At 53.6% G+C, this 17,898-nt stretch overlaps 1 protein-coding gene across 1 annotated transcript in view; it reads left to right on the forward strand.

Annotated features, from left to right (window-relative positions):
• Positions 1-3,320: 3,320 nt before the first annotated feature.
• The window catches only part of LOC131674312 (uncharacterized), a 33,420-nt gene continuing 18,842 nt past the window's right edge, over positions 3,321-17,898 (forward strand). Inside the window, exon 1 of the mRNA XM_058952909.1 lies at positions 3,321-4,519. Within this exon, the coding sequence (XP_058808892.1) occupies positions 4,316-4,519 (204 nt within the window). The 5' untranslated portion in view covers positions 3,321-4,315. The remainder of the gene's footprint in view (positions 4,520-17,898) is intronic.

The following is a 17,898-nucleotide window of genomic DNA, read 5'->3' on the forward strand; positions in this document are numbered from 1 at the left end:
GCAGAATTTCCACCACTGTGTGAACAAATTTTTTCAGCTGGTCGTTAAAGCAAATGAAAATTGGTCTGCAGCGGTCGGAGGCCTCGGTGCCAACGAAGTAGCTTTCCTTTCTGCAGAGGCGTGTTCGCTGCGAGCTACCGGCCATTTTCTCGTCTGATTTATCCGACGTTCGACCTGCGACGTACAACGTCTCGCCGAGATAGTCGAGACGCTACGAAAAGCAAGATAAAGCAAAGCCGAGTGATACCGGTATGCGCGTATCTGAGCAAATGCTCGAGAGACGGCTGGACCCTCGGATGTCCACGGCGACTTTCCAGAAGATTGTTGTAGATGAGCGGCGGCGCAACGAGCATTTTTGCCGCGGCACTGTGGAACGCGTTCCCGGCGGCGGCGTGGTGGCGTCGATGGCAAAGCCGAGCCTCGGGATGCGACGCTTCTTCTCGCTGCGCCGCCGCCGACCTCGGCTCGAACTGCGACGGCCGCTCGTCTCGCTGGATCGCCGCGACGTAACACGGCAGAATGTCGCTCGCACTGTTTTCACTTTCCTCGGCGGCGATTCGCGGCTGCCCTGGGAACGCAACGATTTCGCGCGCCGTTAGCCGACGCACACACGCAGGCGAGGCCTCGCCACGGGGAAAGTACCGTTTTTCTGGTCGTTCGGCGGAAGCAGCTCGGCCTCGTCAATGTCGATGACGTGAACGCTCAACAGATGAAGGCATAGGATCTTATCCAGATCGACTTGGCCGCCCGTGAAAATTAGAGAGCGAATTGCCTCGTAATCTCGTTCCTCCAATTTGTTCGGCGGCTGCCGCTGGCTCCCATCATTCGTCGGCCGACGATCATCGCCGAGTCCAAGAATCACGGGGTCGTTAATCTTCGGCTCTTTTACCTGCACGCACATCAATTACTCCGTTATGACATTGGCAAATAACTATTACGCCTGGGATAAAGAAACAAACACAAAGCCGATGCTGCGCGGCGCAATCCAATCTGCGCGCAGGCGGCTCGCAATAAGCCTCTCTCATTGAGGAGGAGACGATAATTCACGCAAGACATGACTCACTGCCGGCGGGCCTGTCAAAGATGCTCTTGGAAAGGCTGTCTTTCGGTACTTCATCCGGAAACGCCGCCTGTCGGCCTCGATCATCCTGATCTCCGACCTTTCGATTCCCTTCAGCCGCTCCAGTTGCCTGGCCAGCCTCTGCTCGCTGGTCGCGTCCAGTCGCTGCGCCATTTTCCGCCCGATCGACCAATTTCCAGCTGGCACTCGCCGAGTGAAATGTTTTTGCCGTCGAGCGCGCGAGGTTGGACGCCCGGTGTATCGCGATTCAAGGCACAAGTTAGCGAGTTGCAAACAGGTTAAATTTTCGCACGTAGCCGGTTCAGCAGCGAGCGCACCGGCGAGTGGATGAAAACGGAGCGCGCGCGCGCGCGTCGCGAGAGAACGTGAAGTGAAAAGCAATCGTGAAAAGAAAAGCGCGACTCGCTTCGCGGCTCGTTCCTTTTTCCAGCTGCCGATTGCCGGTCCGATCCGGCCTGCGCTCGACGCCTAGTATGCGGCCTCGCGCCGTAGTCCGCGGGACGCAGAGACAATTTACACGCGCATCCCGCCGAGTCACGAACAATGGGCCACTCGACACCTCGCCTATGAGTCCTCGCAAGCGCAACAGCGCGCAAGCTTATAAGGATTCTTTCGTCAACGCTGCACAATGTGTACATGCGACGCTGCTTGATCATTTTGCAATGATAACTTAGAAGAATTGTTAAGCCATGCGTCTATCGATTACTACATTCGTTTGGAGAAAACAATTCGACTTTTCACAATGTCGATTCGTTATCTAAACTGCAGCTTTAAGGTTATCTTACATTTTGTTTTCTTCTTCGACTTCGAGTGAATTCACATTGAGCAATCATCCGTGTTGCTTTAGGCTATGGTCTTACAAACAGAAAAAGATAAAAGAGTTGCACTGTTATTGAACTTCACGGAAAATGCGAGTAAACGATCGGCCGAAAGACAGTTACTGTACGAATTGTTGCAATAATTATTTTTCAATGAGCCTCACAACAACATAACAGTCAGACTTTCAAAATTTAAACATGCCATTATTTATCGTTATTGAAGAAGGAATAAAAAGGAGAATTATTTAAATGGAAATTATGTGTGCAAGTAATGAAGGTACCAATGATAGCATTTGACTAAATCATACTAAAGTGGTATAGAACGACAGTACAATGCAACTTTTATTTGACCCTCTTGCAGACAGCCAATCAAATGTACCCTTAATTTATGCTCATTCAGGTTCGGAAATCACGACGAAAGTATGCGAGTAATTTAATTCGCTCACATACAACTTAAACAAGAACTTAGACGCGTAATTTTAATAGCTTAACATTATAAAATCCAATGAAATTGTTTTGAATATTAAGCACTTTGATACACTCCGATAAAAAATTATATGGAAAACATTTTTTTTTACTTCGGTGAAGTTGAAATTGTTACAAAATACGATTTTAAAAAACTTTAAAAGAAATTGTACATTTGCATGGATAATTTCACTAGATAAACCCCACATAGAATAGGCTTCTTGCGAGAACACAACTTTCTAATTTTTCAATCGGTCTCTCACGAGAGATAAATCTTTGATATTTGGATAATTGCAAAGGAGCTACCGCTACGGTCAAGCAATTACACTGAGCGAGACTTATTCGAAAGAATCTCCGGAATAACGCATAATTATTAAAGCCGATCGAGTGTGTATTTCGCATTGAAAACAAATGATTGGCGAAAGAGCGAGAGTATCAATAAAAAGTTATCCGCATGACTAACGAGCGTATTCTCTGTCTCATTGAAATTGCTCGTGGCATGCATAATTAACGAGAATAGCGGGGGGATAATTAAGCACGAGGCAGGTCTGTAGTCTGGTCGGCGATAGAAATAATAGCGAATTAAAATGATAAAGCAGAGAGCGAGAGAGCCATAAGAAGCTTGTCGTTATATAATTGTAATTGCGCTATGCGATTACGCGCTAGTATGTTCCCATGCAGATATCTGCTCGGATGAAAACGATGCGCCTCTTGGCAACTGCACGCGATACATCTGCGGGGGCAGTAACACGGATAGTGCCTACCTACTGTATCCTACACACGGTATGTAGATAGAGAGAGAGAGAGAGAGAGAGAGAAGCGAGTAACAACGCGTTGCGCGGCTGTGAGGTAGGAGGCCGCGCCGCCACTAGCGCGAGTCGATTCAATTTTCAAGTTCCACGCCGCGCGCGCCGGCAGCGGCTATCTCTCAGTCGAAGCGCGCCGGCCGCCGCAGCACCAGTCAGACACGGCCCCTCCTCTTCGCTTCCAGCTCCGTCTTTTTATATTTAACATGGCATTGTTGCTGTTGACTTTCTGATCAATCGCCCAACTGGCGCTTTTACTCCGCCGTCGTCGCCTTCAAATCGAGACTGCCAAGAGTTTCCTGACAGAGGAACGACAATATTTAACCGGCGAGTGCAGTAGTTCGGTGCCGAATCAAAACAGACTGCACGCGTCGTCGGAGGCCAGTCACACCACCGCCGAGTCGTTAAAATTAAACTTGCTGTGATTACGGACAGTGCAAGTGCAGCAGTCAGTTACACACACACCCGCGTGTGGAGCACGTGGGCGAGAGCGAGAAGTGCAAGCGCGGTGGGGGAGGACATGCACGCGTCGCCGACACGATTTGGCGAATCGTCTAGTGTTGCTTCCACTCTCCGCTCTAGCGATTCACGACAGCGAAAAAGCTGTGGCCGGCACAAACGTAGTTGTCTCGCGACTTTGTCCTCGCTCAGCCGACGCTGACAGCTTGCCTTATTTGCCACTCCTTGCAAAATTATTAGCTTTCATTTTTGCGCTCAGTCCGTACAGTTCCAAGACTTTGTTTTCTTTATTGGCTTTTGTTTTTCTGCTATCCGCAGTGACAGTTGATCTTGTGTTTATCTTTGCGTTGTGAGGCATTCAATGACTGAACGACGGATTGAGATAACCAGCAAACAATCGTTGAAGACCAACAACATAGTAGCGAGTGAACAAAAGGTGTGCAGTCTTTGGATACAATTCTCAGATATGCCAAACGAACGTCCGTTAATTTGGATAGTGAGAAAAGGATGGAAGTCTTTAAAACAGCAATTCCACGAAATCTAACCTGTTCATCCGCTGGCGAGCGATAGTTCATCAACAATATACACACGAACCACTGCCATTTTAGTCTGTCGAAAATTAAAATGCGTCGCAAGAGGCAGTAACAAAAAGTGATTGCGAGAAGGAGGAGGAGGAGGAGGAGGAGATGTCGTTGAAGATGGAGTTTGGAAATTACAAGGGTACGGGTCCACGAGTTCGGTTGCGTAGACGAGTGGAGCTCGGTAGGAGGCTGACGAGACGACTTTCGCTGGTGGCCAAGGTACCGGCTGCTCTGTTACATCGAGCTACACCACCGGAACCCCGACCCATCGAAATAACCGCCATCGCTCCAGACAAGACCCAACTCACGGTGAGAAGCTCTTTTAATTTCTTTTACTAACATCAGCTACGGTACACTTTTGTTTCTTGTTTTTTTTTTTGTTTTTTGTTTTAATTACATTATGGGTAAGGTAGTCGAACACCTGTACGAGCTGCTCCGAAAAGTTCATGACACACATCCCACACGCAAGTGGACAATCAGTTTAGCGTAGAACGGTCTGACCTTGAATTTGGTGTTCTTTTTTCACACAATTTAATATTCATGGCAACTTATTTTGAGCTCATTACTCTTTTTAATTTTGCACGTCGCTGGTTTTTTGCATACGCAAGGCTACGAGAAAGCTGCATTTAAGGAGTTGTGCAGTAAAACGGAGCACTGTTAGTCTGGAATTAATTAGAATTGCGTATAGAGTTACCAATGTCGACCGGTTCTTCCCGTGCGCATTAGCATTAATCGAATAAAAAATTACAAAGCAAACAAACTTTGACGTTGAAGCTACGTTGCTCGCGAGAGAAAAAAGGTCGGCAAAAAATAATTGAGCTGTAGCCTTGCTCTTGAGCTGCGGTAAAGTGACGAAGTAAAAAGAGAGCCTCGCCGCAATGGTCGCCAAGGCGTCGACGGATTGGCCAAAGACGGCGCGAGCCCTTCGCTCGAGGACGACAAAAGACGGCTGATGGAAAGAGAGGCAAATCGGCGCGCAGGTCGCGATATCGCACGCGCGGAGGAAGAAACGAGAAAGCGCTGAGCAGCAGGTGCCCACCTTCGTTGGCTGCACCTCCGCAGCTCGCCGATCAGCCGACGAGAGGCGCGTTCGCGGCGGCGAGTTACATTGCGCAGGTCGCTCTCGGAGAGGAGAGGGTGTGCGGCTGCTAAGAGACTACCGGGGAAAAGCTCCCTTGGGAAGAACGGAGGATAATGGGCGTTGCTGCGTAATGGCACAGTCGGCCGGCCGCCGGTTTGCTCTCTGCGTGAGCTATTAAAGCGCTCTCGCAGACTCGCGCGGAGAGCCGCGAGCGAGCGCCGATCGTTTTCACTCGCGGTCCTTCGCCGATAATCTTTGCATGTTTGCACATCCGATAATTGACTCGCGCAGCGGCGCCGCGTTCAATGTCGAAATTGTAAAAGCCACGCTATCGCCACCGAAATTACGGGGCAGAGACCGATAAAAAGAACAAGGCGACACGACAGCGCGACGATCCAAGTTGAACTTCAGTGTCTATAAAGTTTTACGATGATTGCGCGCCTAAGAGCTTTCTATGTAACGAAGCACTCGCGCAATCTGCGCTATTATCTGCATTAGCTCTTGTTTTCTCTCTCTCTCTCTCTCTCTCTCTCTTTCTCTGCTTGCCACACATATGCACTCGCGAACGCAAGATCGATACATCTGGAATGTCAGTGGACGCGTCGACGATAACTAATCTGCGCAGATAGAGCTGTATTCCCGCTGTTTTCGACGTGTCAATTGTGCGATCGCGGATCTTTCTAATGGCGCCGTCGCCCGAGCTTGCGCGCGCACGATCGCCATCAAGATTGTTCGGCGATAATGGTCGAGTCGATCTCGGCGCGAGTCCGGAAGAAGAAGAAAGTGGTTACGTTGACCACCGCACACAAGGACGACAGGTGTTTATAGGTTTATGTCACGCGTGCGCTCGCGAAGCGCGAGAGGACTTTCTACGCTGGCGGTGCTGCTCGACGCGGAGGATCGCGCGCGCATCTTCCTCGGCCGTAACATGACCGCGAGCGATTCGTGCAGCGGCGGCAGCGATTTACGAGGCGGCGGCAGCCAGCCACTCGTGAAAAACGAAAGTGATAATTCGCGATTGAGAACGGCTGCGGCCCAGCGATGCGAGCGATGAATCGCTGCCGCGTGCAGATCGGAGACCGCCGCCGCTCTTGTTGCCCCTTTCTTGTCTTCAACAGTTACGGCCTTTCCGAGAAAAGTGCGCGCTTTCTTTGCGCCACGGTAACGAGCCGCCCCGTCACTCGGCGATATTTACGCGTTATGAACCCAAGCAGCAGACTGTTACACAGCGCAGCGCGCGCGCGCGTACACGTCCGCGACAGTCGAGCGTTTACGATTCGCCTGCCGCGCTTTCCGCGACTGTTCGCTCGCGGAATTGCGCCGTTGCGCGCGCGTACATAGCCAATTGTCGCGCGACCGGCGATCGCGCTGGACTTTGTTCGCGGCTTCCTTCGCCGCGGAGTCGCTCGTCGCTTTGCAGACACGCGCGAGCTGCCTCGTTGTTGCAATAATCGGGACGTGCAAAGTCGCGCGCGACAGTCGTGCAGTCAACGAACTCATCGCGGACGCGCGCGCGTGCGTCTGGCTAGCGAATGCCTGCGAAGACTCGATCTACGGCCCGACGGCGGCAAATTGACCCGCGGTCGCGCGCGAATCGATCGAACTCTCCCCCTCTCTCTACACTTGGCCCGCCGGGAGTTCAGCGTAAGAAGCCCGCAGGAAAGACTCGCTCTGGGCCAGGCGCGCGTGGCGCCGCACCTGCGCCTCGTTATTACGCGCGCTTTACATTTATCGGATGCCGAAAGGACTGCAACTTCCTGCTGGCGTTGGCACGATTATGGTATAAAATCGGCTAGAAAGCCGCGAGAGCCATTTGAACGGCGCGCTTCCGCTGGCCTGCTTTTTTTCCGTTTTCGTTCGCCCCGGCATCGAGCGAGAGAATTTCGGCTCGTTACGCGCGCGCGCGCGCACCGTTAGCCGCCGCGAGATGCCATCGCCGGACTCGCAATTATCGTCGCCTCGCTAGAGTGCTCGCCGCGCTGGTAGAGCAGCGTCGCGCGGGCTCGGCCGATCGGCGACCGATGGGCTTGCGGAGCTCGACTTTTATGGGCGCTCGCGCGGCAAGTGGAGATTTTCGTCCCGCGCGCGTCACTATCGAGGTCGCCCGATGAGATTACTCGCGGCGCGCGCCTGGCAAGAATCGAGCAAACTGTTCGACGCTCGACGCCTGGAGGAGAATCGGTTCGCGGTGATCGATCGATCGATCGTGGCGGTTTATTCGGCGCTTGGGCGTCAAAGTCGGCAGGCGAGCAAAGCGCCAAGCACTAGAACGTCCGAGCAGCAGCTCGCTCGCCGCGGCGAAGCGTGCCGCGGTGAAAGTGATGCTCAGCCAAGCAGCGGGCGCACCTACATATAGTAGCACAATCATATTCCGATGGTGCTTATTACGTGCGGGCGCACGTGCTCGTAACGACGACGGCGACGGCGACGGAATCGTGTCGCGCTCGCTAGGTCGCCGCCGCTGATTTGCACCGGGGCGCCGACAGGCGACATGTTAATTCAGCCGCGCGCCGTCCCCGCTGCTTCTGTGTTCCAGCGATGAGAAACACGCCGAGGCGAGTCTCGCGGCTGTGCACGTGTGCCTCTCGCGACAGACCGAACCCTTCTTGCGCAAGCCCCGCGCGTCGTGTACCAAAGCGCCATGCTCACTGCGAATGCTGAGCGAGCCTTCGGGAGGTGTGGAGGGAGAGGCATGCATGATCCGATCGGCTGTACTTGTTGCTCGCCGCTGCTACCGAGCGACGACGAGTGTGGAAGACGGAGAGAAAAAATGGGGGCAAGCGGGTGGATGGGTTTTTATACAGAAACGCTGCTCTGATTGGCAAGGTCACGGGGAGTTGAGCACGCCAACCAAAAACCCATTCTAGGAAACAAAGATCGTCCACTTCCAAGCCACACGGAAGAGGCGAACATTCACAGCCTAGAAAGCATTACGAGCGTCATCCTTTTGTCCGCGCAGCTATGCTCGGCAGCGTTGGATCAAAGCTGCGTCGTCGTTAGAAAGCTTGACCTTTGCTCGAAGCGCGCGTCATTATGAAAATCCACGTCGGCAAACATTTCATCAGATAAGGAATGGTTTCGCGCCAAGGCGATGCTATTTAGCGATATAATGGCCGCGAGCGAAGACAATGTTTGGAATCGCACATTCGCGGATAATAGGCCGCGTCGATTAGGGATCTTTCGCAGCGACGAGTAGATCCATCCGAGCGCGCAATTTGTTTGCGGCGCGACCTATTGCGCAGCTGGCGTTCCACGATCGATCGCTGAAAAATCCAAATCGCTTGCGCCACCTCTCTCGCGGATTCTGCAAATCCAAAGATCGCGCCAAAGTGCGCGCGCAAGCGGAAGAACGCGCAAGCGCGTAATATCCCGATAAATCCTCGCGGAGTATCAATCTCCTTTGTTTGACGGCGCGGCAGCGCGGAGCATATATCGCAGCGATAAGCATCGACAAATTATGCGTGTGCATATCCGAAGTGGCTGGAAGCGCGCGAGTCGATATGGTAAAGCGATAGCCGGCGCGCGAGGCGCAAATATGTCGTAAACGCGCTCTCTCATTCGGCTTTCGACTGACTATTGTATTTCCGACTTTGTACAAATAGATACAAATGCATTTCTCCGTCAGCACCGTAACGGCCGAGCCTAGCTCCAAGCGTATAATTCGGCCGTTTGGAATGCTTTCAAAGAGATAATGAGTTTACGTTTACGAGGAAAACTCCGACACGGCGCTTCGATCCTTTATGCAACCGACGACGACGCATTGTTACGTAATTGTCTCCTCGCGCTCGGCCGCTCAGACAAGGTAAAAAATAAAATAAAACAAATAAGAAGGCGAAGGAGGGACGAGCCGAGCGTCTTCGAATGGCGTGTTTGCTCTGGACGACCGAGGCGAAGACCCGGAAACAGTCGGTGCGCGGCCGATAAGTCGGCGAACGAGTCAAGGTTGTGTCCGCGGAGAGAGAGAGAGAGAGAGAGAGAGAGAGAGAGAGAGAGAGAGAGAGAGAGAGATCAGGGTCAGAAGATCCTCGCGGGAGAAAACTGCGGTTGCCAAGTGCACGGTGTGCGGGTGCGAGGGAACCGGTCTGCCTCGCGAGAGTAGGCCTCGGGGATCCAGCCGCGCCGCGTTCTCCTCTCGGCGCGACGCCCGCGCGTCCATCTTTCGCGCGATCGGGCGAATCTGCACTCTCGCTTTCGGACGGCTCGCACGCGGGGCAACAGGGCGTTGGAGGATGCCCTTTGCCGGCACCAGCTGTGCCTTGCCGAGGTTACTCCTGGCAACTCTGCTGGCTTTTCGCTCAAAAGAAACGGGACGGACTTTGAATCGTCGCTGCAGCTAACGGTTCGCAAGCTATCCTCCTGTTACAAAGTTCAAAGTTCGCTTTACGATGCATAAAGCTTGTATGGAATTCGCAGTTTGATATACGTACACATTGGCTTTTATGTAAGCTCGGCTGAAAATAATTTGAGAACTGTTATTTCCGAGTTGGGAAATGCAAATAGCTAGAATTCAGATGCTTACATGATAGATTTTGTTTCGATTGCGGTACATTCGCGCGCGAGCGTTTCGACATTTCTCGTGTTAGACATCGAATAATTTGAATAGAAAAACTCGACAATGCCGCATTGATATAGCCCTGCAAATGCTTTATCTCGCGCGTGCTACGAATGGCATAAACTCGGCGTGATAAGCCGTTTCGAGTTTTATCGAGCGACTTTTGTCAAGGACTCGGGAAAGCAGCGGAAAGCTTGTGTCGACCGAGCGCATTGGAGCGCGGATCGAGCGTTCGGCCATTCGCAGGGAGCGCCCGCGGCATCGTTTGCGCCCGTTTATCTCGCGCGTAGTCAATACGTCGAGATAAGCGCGTTAATTTGGTAGCGCGAGCGTCCTCAGCGTCGGCGGGGCGTCGAGTGCAGAGCGCGACGAGCGCGTAGAAAGTTTCTACGTGGCGACGCCGCGATGGCTCTCTCGATCGATCGCCAATAGGTAAACTGTTCACGCGTGCGCCTCTTCGCGCATACTTTCCAATTCCGAGTCGAACGCGGCCGGCTGCACCGGTCGCCCCCCGTTCCCCTCCGCCCTCGTATCCGCGTGCTTAGAGAGCCGTCCACTCGTTTTTTCTCTCCTTCGCTTCGCCGAGCCTCGCTGTTTTTCCGGAATTCCGCTCGATGATCGATACGTTGGGGACCGGCCGACCGGAGTGCGCCGCTCGCGCTTTCTTTCGCGGCGAAAACAAGGACATCGACGGCTGCGACCACGACGATGAATCACCGCGCGAGACTCGACGCTTCCGATCCGCTGCGTATCGATGGCCCAGACGCTCGCTTACTCAGCCGCGTGCAAGCTCGCGCCGGCGCGAACGTCTTATCGGACCGCGGGCGCGCGCGCGCGACCTACTCTCGTCCAAAAAAACAGACGAGCGAGCGCTTTCCGCGTGGCGAGCCAGATATCGTCGTTGATTTAGTGCTAGCGAGGCACCCGCCGAGATTAGCATAACCGGAACGCATTGTACTGTTGACCGGTGAAATTAGAAACGGCCGAGATTGTCGCTGCTAGCCAACAAGACGAAAAAGCTGGAGGAGCTAAGTGTCTTGGAGGAGGCGCTGTTCGGCAAGCCACGCCGCTGGTTATCGCGTTCAGTGGTTTTCGCATTATGCAACGGCGACAGCAAGTCGCCAGGAACGAGGTTTCGCCGCCTCGGCCGCTGTGGAATTTTCGCCCAAGCGCGCGGCCAGCCAGACGAGGCGTCCACTGCGTCGTCGTCACCACCGCCGCTTGGCAATGGGATCACTCGTCATCGGCGCTGCACGAACTGTGTTCGCAGAGGAACCTAGTCTTTCGCGCGCACGACCTCGTTTCCCGAGCGCGCGCGCGAGCTTTCAGGACGGCAGCCGAACCAGTAGTACCGGTCACCCATGGCATATTGTTCGTAAAATCAAGCGGGCAGATAAGCATCGTTCATTAGCAGCAGCAGCCGGATGAAAAAAAGGGCGAATGGAAATCGGAACGGTGGCGCGCTCGATAAGGACAAGTGGCGAGGCGCGCAATTTGTCGTTGGTCGCGCTGCACGCGTGCGTAATCGACGCGAGAAGGCCTGTTATATTCCAGCCGCGCGGCCGCGATCGGTGGCGATTAATCGATCGGGATATGCGTATATCCCGCGAGCTCGCGACCGTTCTCTCGCGCTCGCACTTTCTGATGAATCCGCCGACGATTCGCCACGTTGCGAAAGTGAAATCGCGTTTGCGCAGTGACCGCGCGCCGGGATTGCCGAAACGGCGCCGTTTCGAGGCTCGGCCTGACAAAACAATGAGCTGGCTCTGTATCGGATATCTCGCGCTCGCGGCTCGTGCGCGACGCCAAATTGCCGCCGATATATCTGATACTCGGCTGAATAGCAGCGCCGCGCGACACACTCGCCAAATCTCGATGATTGATCTGCATTCAAGGGCCTTTTTCTCGTGTTTGCCTGCAGCTGTGCCTTTTTTCGCGCTCTCTCTCCTCTCTCTCTCTCTCTCTCTCTCTCTCTCTCTCTCTCTCTCTCTCTCTCTCTCTCTGTTCTTCAATGGACTCGGAATGTCGATTTTTCATCGGAAGCTGGCGGAGAAAGCGCGCGCGCGCATTGTAGCGCCGTGGATGTTGGCTCGCGCCGAGCGGATGACGGGCCAACTTGGTTGGCGCCACGTCGAAAGTTCGCTGGCACGGAAGCGACTGGATTGCGCGCGCGATATTATGCACGGGACGGAGGCGGCTGACGTAAGCAGGTGTGCAAGCGGCTAGGCGAAATGGGAAAGAGCCGCGGCGTGCACGGCGAAAACCGCGCAGTGCTCCGCTCCTTGATTGTTCTCCGATCGGCGATCCGCTAGCTCTTAGAGGAATATGCGCGCTTCTGTTTCCTGGAAGCCGGGCCTCGCGAATGCTCGCAGTGCCGACGCGCTGCAGATTATTCATCGACCGGAGTGCAATATCTTTCGACTGCGCATCGGCAGTAAACAACGCGCCTGCGATTTGTCGTCGCTCCGCATATAACTCATATGTGTGTAGCGTGCGAGCTGTCTGCGACTTTTGCCGGTCGCCCGGCGCTGCTTGATGTATCGCCGTTGGGGCGTAAATCGCGCAACAATGGCTGCTCGCTGCTTCTGCTGCTGCTGCTGCTGCTCCGCGTCCGATTAGTTTATTCCCCGAGGTGAGGTGCTCCTTTATCGAAGAGCCAGTTCTCTCTGCAGTCTCGTGACGTTATTTACGCACGCGGCGCACAAGGGGCACTCCGCAGTCGCGAATGCACGTATGCAGCGACCATTACGTAAACCAAATCGCGCCCGTGTCGATGCCGCGCGATTGAATAATTTCTTTTCCCTCGGTTTAACGACGGCTCGTTACTCTTTGGCTATCCGCCTCGGACAGTCCGCGCTGCGCTTGCGCAAATGCCGAGCGGCGCATGGTGCCGCGTCCACGAAAACAACTGCGATTTGTCCGATCGGCCTAATTAATTGCCACGACGGTGCTGCCACTGATTTTTCGCCTTTTATGGCCGAACCAACGGCAATGCACCTGCAGCTTCTCCGTGCCGAACTTTCTACCCGCGGATGCTGCTGCTGCTGCTGCTGCTGCTGCTGAGGGATTCGATTTAAACAACTTTCATTATTCGCAATTAGCGTGATTTATTATAAATTATTTGACGCGCTTTTCAATTTGCTTATCTCTCGACGTCGATCGCAACGCGACCAACCTACTAACCGATGATCATAAATCTGCGATAGCGATCGCGGAGATGATATTATACATGTAAATTAATATGGCGAACAAAGAGCCGTGTAGACTTGCCTCGCAATCGAAAGTAACCAAAAGTTCACGCAAAAATAAATTAAATTTTTCAACGCGCCAGGGAGACAGATCAGCGTGTGGCAACGCCCCGTACTGCACCGATAATCTCGCGGCTGCGCACGCGGAGAGCACACGACACAGGGCTGCGGATAAATTGGAACGCGATAGATGCCGCTCAATGAAACGCCGCCTGCGTGCTCACTTTATCGTTCGTTTTGAAATTAGGGGCGGACAACAATTTCGTTTTTTTGTCTTTCTTTGATCGAGCTCAACGGCTATAATATTTTTCGTAATTGACATTGGGAGCCGTTTCCCTCTCCCCTTTGCATTATCTGTTTATAAATTTCCAGAGCCATTCATTTGATTACGCGCATTAATTATACACGCTCTGATTTCATTAGTAGCACACCGCTGCATACAGAGCCTTAATAACTTCTGTCGGATTAAAGTAGGAGAAACACGAATTGACGATTTTACTTTTTTCGCGATACGTGTTGCAGCAGCAGCAGCAGCAGCAGCCTTGATTTGAAAAATACGACGCTGCATTCATTCAAGCGCTCGTAAATTTCCAGCGCCATTTTTTTTACGGCTCACGGAGAGACAAGGAGAGGGAGAAGGGGCTGTCGAATAATTCAAGGCGGTATTGGGCGGAAAAAAAAATGATCGCAGTCCGCTGCGGCGTTAGTTTATGAGCACGCGCCGAGGCATTAGGCGGACGAAAAACACAACAGAGAGTCGTAAGTCGCGCGTTTGACTACTGATATACGCGCCATTGCGAGAGCACCGAATCGAATTTATCGTTATGCGGGCACGAGAAGGAGAAAAAAAGGTAGCGATGCTTTTCCCTATTGTACCGTTAAAATATGCCAGCCGATTGGCAAATGCCGGGCCGCGCGTGCGAAGCTCCTCTCCGAGCAGATAAATCACGGGCCTCGATCCTTTTAGCACTCTCCTACAAATTATGATTAATCGGCGGGCCGATGCTGCGCTGTCTGTTTAAACGACGCATCGCCAGGAAAATAAGACGAGAGACAGAGTGGACGAAGGTCCTAAGCAAGCGGCGATAAGCTTCCGAAAATTAATCACGAGCGCGAGCTGCAGCTTGAAATCGGTTATTAATAACCGAAATTCGAGTCTTAAAAGGCCTCGACACGAGAATCGTATCAGGGCCTCGCGAAGTCATTTGGCTGCCGAGTAATATACCGCGCATAAATCAGAGTTGGTTTGTCGGATGGGAGGAGGAGGAGGTCCTAATCGTTCGACAATATTTCAGCAGCTGCAGCTGCGTGCATCCGCAAAAAGACAAGTGTAAAGATAAGAGGCGAAACGAAGGAGCCAAAGGTGCGAATGAGTTGAGTGACCTTGGGGACTCGGGACGATTATTCACCTGGCTTGTTTTTCGACAACATTCCACCGGCCGATCGTTATCCTTTTATTAATGGGGAGTAGCGTGTATTTCGGTCGAGTGGCTCGCGTGACATAACGCACACGCCCTCGCCACGGGCGTCGCGCGCTTCTGCAATGGGCATACGTGCGCGCATGCATCTTCGCGCGCGTTGCGACATCGCGAGCCAGTGCAGCCGGACTGCGAAACGGTTGCGAGCGTGGCCGCACTGCCAAGTGCATCGACGCGGACCGACGACGCCGCGGACGCGCGATCCTCTCGCGAGTCGAAGCGGCGAGCGAGAGCGTTGCCCAACCGAGCGCCGGCCGCGGGCCCACGGACCCCCGTGGATTTTCGCGCGCGGCCAGGTGCATGCGCAACGGCGACACTCCTCTCCCCCCGCGCTCTCGATCGAACGCGCTCGCGCCGGCCGGCGACGACCATCAATCAAGGTGCTCGATAACGCGAGCGGCCATTGTATGCGCGAAGAAGTGGAGAAAGAAGCGAAGCCGACGATAAATCGCCGCGCTCTTAATTGTTACGCAATCGTCGCTGTCGGCAGGCTGCGCGTATTTCACGAGGGGGCACGTTTCCGCGCAGCAGTCGTCTGCGTCGCGCGCCGATGCGATTATTTTTTAGCGACATTCCTGCCAGCCGTCACAATCGGGGAATGCAGGAAAAGCTTGGGATTCGGGTAAACATCGCGCGCTCCAAATCGCTCGCCTCTGCGACGTTCCAGTTATCGTTGAAAAGCCGATAATGCAACGCGATCCTCTGTACTCGGCCGAGCCCAGACAGTCGGCGACCGGTTTGCCGCTCGACTCTTCTTCGTTTGTTGTTCTTTTTGGATTTTAGGCGCTCGCCGTTAATACTTCGGGCAAATACGTTTCACCGCAGAGAATTTGCATAAAAATACTCGCCACAATTATCATACCGAAGCAGGCAGGAGGAGGACATTTCGGCAACGGCTTTTTGGTATTTATAGAGGTATGAAAAACGAATGCTTCCGCGCTCTCGCACGCGAGTCTTCGTCGAGCAAGGCCAAAACGGAAAAAACGCGCGGACGCATGGTCGGATCGTTTGATCGCTGGCGATCGCTATTCCGTGAATAATCAGGCGCCTCGTCGCCGGTAATTTGCTTGCCGTACATATTTGCGTTTTGAGTCGAAGCTGCGGCGCGGCGTCAGGGTCGCGCGATCCAATTGTCATTCGGCGCGTCGCGTCGAGAACAAAGCGACGAGAGAGGATGCGAGGCGAGCGGCGAGCGTCGGGCGCTGCAGTTGTGCTGGAACGCGGTTGACACGATTAGAGCGCGGCAAAGTCGTCGCCTCAATCTCTCCCCATGTTCAGCCAAGGACGCGCAGCTCCACCTGCTAATCGCCATTAGGCTTTCGCAATGGGAGCACAAGCGCGCGCGCGCTTCACGTGTTCCTTCTGCCGCTACCTCCGAGCCATTATCTGCCTGCCGGTGTCCCGCAATTATGTCATCTTCGAGGCGAATGTTTCACTTGCTCGGCATGTAAATGCCGCTTAGGTTGCGCAACGCATCGCGCGCCCGCTAATGGTGTTTAGAACATCCACGTACATAATTCATATTTGCCTTGCGCGGCCTTCGAATACTTGAAATAAAAAGAAGCCTGGCCTCCCGGGGAAAAAAAAGTTCCAGCGTGTGCGCGCACGTCGACCGAAACCACTCGCGCTGCGGGTCGGCCGACGAGCCCCTGATGTCCGCGGGAGTGGATAGTGCCGAGCGAGGCGCCGGCGCACGATTTCGCGGTACCGCGCGCGCGGACGCGCCTCGCCGCTCGTGATAAGCGCGAGAGCGAGCGGCGGTTGCGACTAGCGCCAAGGTCACGAGGCATTCCGCGCGCGAGTGTGCTTGACGCGAGCAAACACTGCTCGCCGGCGGTCAACGCGACGCCGTTGGAACCGGTATTGGTTTTTAGCGAGAAAGTCAGAGGTGAACACATGATTGCTCGCGCGCCCGGTGCTAACGACACCGGAGTGCATCTACTCTGCGCTCAAGGCCGCCCCCGTCGCGGCAGCGCCAGATTTTTCCCGACGCGACTGTAAAATAACTCATCACTCATCTGCCCCTTTCAGCTCTATCTCCCTCTCTCTCTCTCTCTCGCTCGCTCTGTCTCTCTCCGAACCTGTTCTCTGGATCGGATTTCGTAATTCCGAGCAACATGTGGCTCCAGTCGATAACAACTCGCAGATAACGAATTTCTGACCGATGATACATTGCGCGCGTGGCACGATCGAGCGCTCGTCGCATTGTTTTCTACCTATGGACATCGCTGAGGTAAGCCAATGAGGAATCACCGCCTCGGTCGTTAGTCATCGCGCGCGCGACTCAATTTTCGGAGCGGCATACCATTGCGTCTACGCAGACGTTTGCGAGGGCTTGATCGTTCATTCAATCGGCGATCGGCTCTCGCACAGAACCAACAGTCTAATCGACTGATCGATTGAGCAGCGTCGATTAGGATCCAACACTATGCTTTCCAGGCGATTGCGTCACGGCCGTACGCGCCTGATCAACTCTGCGTTCCGTCCCGTGGAAATTCAAGATTGAAATGTCATTTCACATGGGCGGCCTCAGCAGCTAGGTGTCAAGGTCTACGACGCCACCGGTCGGGAACAATCGCACACGGATAGGATATCGTACACGCGAGGTATGCGCACTCGCGAGTCGAGTTGTGCTGTTTAAGTAGGTGCGCGCGACCATTGAATGCAAGTGCAAGCGACACGCCAAATTATGTTGGTAATGCGCCTTTGTCCTCGGCGCACATATTTTTTGATGGATTGATCGACCTAACACAGCTATACGTTTATCCTCGTCCAATTTTAATCGATTCGCATTTATAATCGAGGCTCATCTTCGCGCGTCGGACTTTCGTTTTTTGCGAGCCGAGGCCCATTAATCGAGCGCGTCCGTTCCTCCCGACGCTCCTATCGATAGCTCTCTCTCTCTCTCTCTCTCTCTCTCTCTCTCTCTCTCTCTCTCTCTCTCTCTCTCTCTCTCTCTCTCTCTCTCTCTCTCTCTCTCTCTCTCTCTCTCTCTCTCTCTCGAGTAAGTAAGCATGGTGTCAAGGATGTGCAGCGCAGTTGCTATTCAGGTCAAATCCTGCAACTATCTCGTTGCTCTTTTACACGCGTGTTTGCCATTCTTCTCTCCGCCGTACGGTGGCGATAAAAGCTGCTGGCTAACGTTTCGCCGTCTTCCACCATTAATTCAACGCGAGATCCACGGCGGCGAAATGCCTTCCGAAAGATCGAAGAATGGTTTTTGTGGTTTTTGAGTTATCGCGATAACGAGCGCTCGGAAACATGCAGATTGCCTTGCTTGATGCTTTTAAATGCGCGACCTCGTCGTCGTCGACGCGCGTAAAACGCCT

This window comes from Phymastichus coffea, unplaced genomic scaffold (assembly GCF_024137745.1).
Source record: "Phymastichus coffea isolate CEN01 unplaced genomic scaffold, Cenicafe_Pcof_1.1 PCOF00227, whole genome shotgun sequence".
NCBI lineage: Eukaryota > Metazoa > Arthropoda > Insecta > Hymenoptera > Eulophidae > Phymastichus > Phymastichus coffea.